The sequence below is a fragment of the Mus pahari genome, chromosome 6 (genome assembly GCF_900095145.1).
Source record: "Mus pahari chromosome 6, PAHARI_EIJ_v1.1, whole genome shotgun sequence".
Taxonomy (NCBI): Eukaryota; Metazoa; Chordata; class Mammalia; order Rodentia; family Muridae; genus Mus; species Mus pahari.
Window position 1 is genome coordinate 12,759,105 of NC_034595.1, and position 1,691 is coordinate 12,760,795.

Below are 1,691 nucleotides of genomic sequence, written 5' to 3' on the forward strand. Positions count from 1 at the left end.
AAAAAAAAAAAAAAAACAATCCAAAACCAGTGGTGCTAAACTGAAATGCAAATAAATAAGGAGAAAATCGAGATCAGAAATCAGAAGTAAAGGATCTGTAAAATATCAAACAAAAAAAATCTTATCAATATGTACTGAAGGTGGACATTAAAATAAAGGCATAAAGCTGAACTAATTAAAATTCTCAGTTATCAACTGTATAACTTCGTGTTATTTTTTAAACAGACCACAGAGTTTATAGAAAGGATATGTAAGTGATAAAAGGAAGCTTAATTTTATTTAGCGCTTCATCATAAATGTGGCTTTAAAATACAATAATCTAAAAGGAATAACCAAATATTATGGCAGATATTAGAGTACTTCACATATCTTAAGATGTCACTGACTAGGGGTTGGTGATATGGCTTGGCAGTAAAGACTGGCTGCTCTTTCAAAGTTCCTGAGTTCAACTCTCAGCATACCCACTATGATGGCTTATGACCATCTATGCCCTTTCTAGCATACAGGTGTATATGCAGAGTAAGCATACATTAAAAAACAAATACATTAATAAAAAATTATAAATATACCACTGACTATAAAACAGATAACAGGACTCTTAAGAATTATTTTAAAATGCACACATATATTTTACTGTATTTGCATATGATTTAAAATTCAGAAATATATAAATGAAAACAGATGCCTTATTAGTATAGAGAGTAACACATTGGTCTCAATAAAAAAAAATTTCAGAATTGTCGTAATATAATTCACTAACAAGTAAAAAATATATATATACACTTAATTTTTAAATCTTGGTATATTAGACATAAAATGATATTCCATCAACATGAAATATTAAATATGTATTAATCAATATCATTAATCCTTTTTTCTCCTACAGAGGAATTCTATGAATTATAAATATATCTAAATATATTTATAATACTTATACAATTATAAGGTTTTATTTACATTTGACTAATTAGAATTTTCTATTCATATTATCTATGTCATATATTATAGATATACTTATAATTCAATATATAAATATACAGCTATATGAATTACAGGTTACCTGAAGGGGTATACTTTGAATTCCTTAATAAATTACTTCTAAATTTCATAAGCCAACTTTGCGACCAACATAAATTTGAGTAATTTTAAAATATTCTTAAAATTAACTCAACAACTAACATAAATTTTACTAATTTTAAAATATACTTAAAGGTAACCCAAATTCAAATTGAAAGCTTTTTAAACTTACGGGTCTCCTGCAGCTAGTAGGAGCAAGTATCTGGAAGGTATGTGATCTGAGGGAAACACCGTGCTGGCAAATTTCACTGCAACTTGCCGAACTTGAACTTCAGGCTATTGAACATACACAAAAAGACATCCACCCACACATGCCAGAAAAAGAATTTAATTATCAGCATCTCAATCCAGTCATAAGTCAAGCTAATTGCATGCCATTCAAATTTAACATATCAATAAATATACACCTAAACAAAAATCATTTGTTCAAAAACTCTTTTGACAGACTAGGAAATGCTGGGTATTAAACCCAAGACCTCACAGTTGTTATATACAAGCTCTACCACTTAGCCCTGTTCAAGATCTGCTTAGAAGTACTTGACATAGCTGGGCTTGGTGGCGCACACCTTTAATCCCAGCACTCGGGAGGCAGAGGCAGGCGGATTTCTGAGTTC

General features: G+C 29.8%; 1 protein-coding gene across 5 annotated transcripts in view; it reads right to left on the reverse strand.

Annotated features, from left to right (window-relative positions):
- Positions 1–1,691, reverse strand: part of Ecpas (Ecm29 proteasome adaptor and scaffold) — a 105,100-nt gene that overhangs the window by 47,595 nt on the left and 55,814 nt on the right. For all 5 annotated transcript variants that reach the window (XM_021199473.2, XM_029540186.1, XM_029540184.1 and 2 more), the window contains one exon: positions 1,250–1,353. In XM_021199473.2, the coding sequence (XP_021055132.1) occupies positions 1,250–1,353 (104 nt within the window). The remainder of the gene's footprint in view (positions 1–1,249; positions 1,354–1,691) is intronic.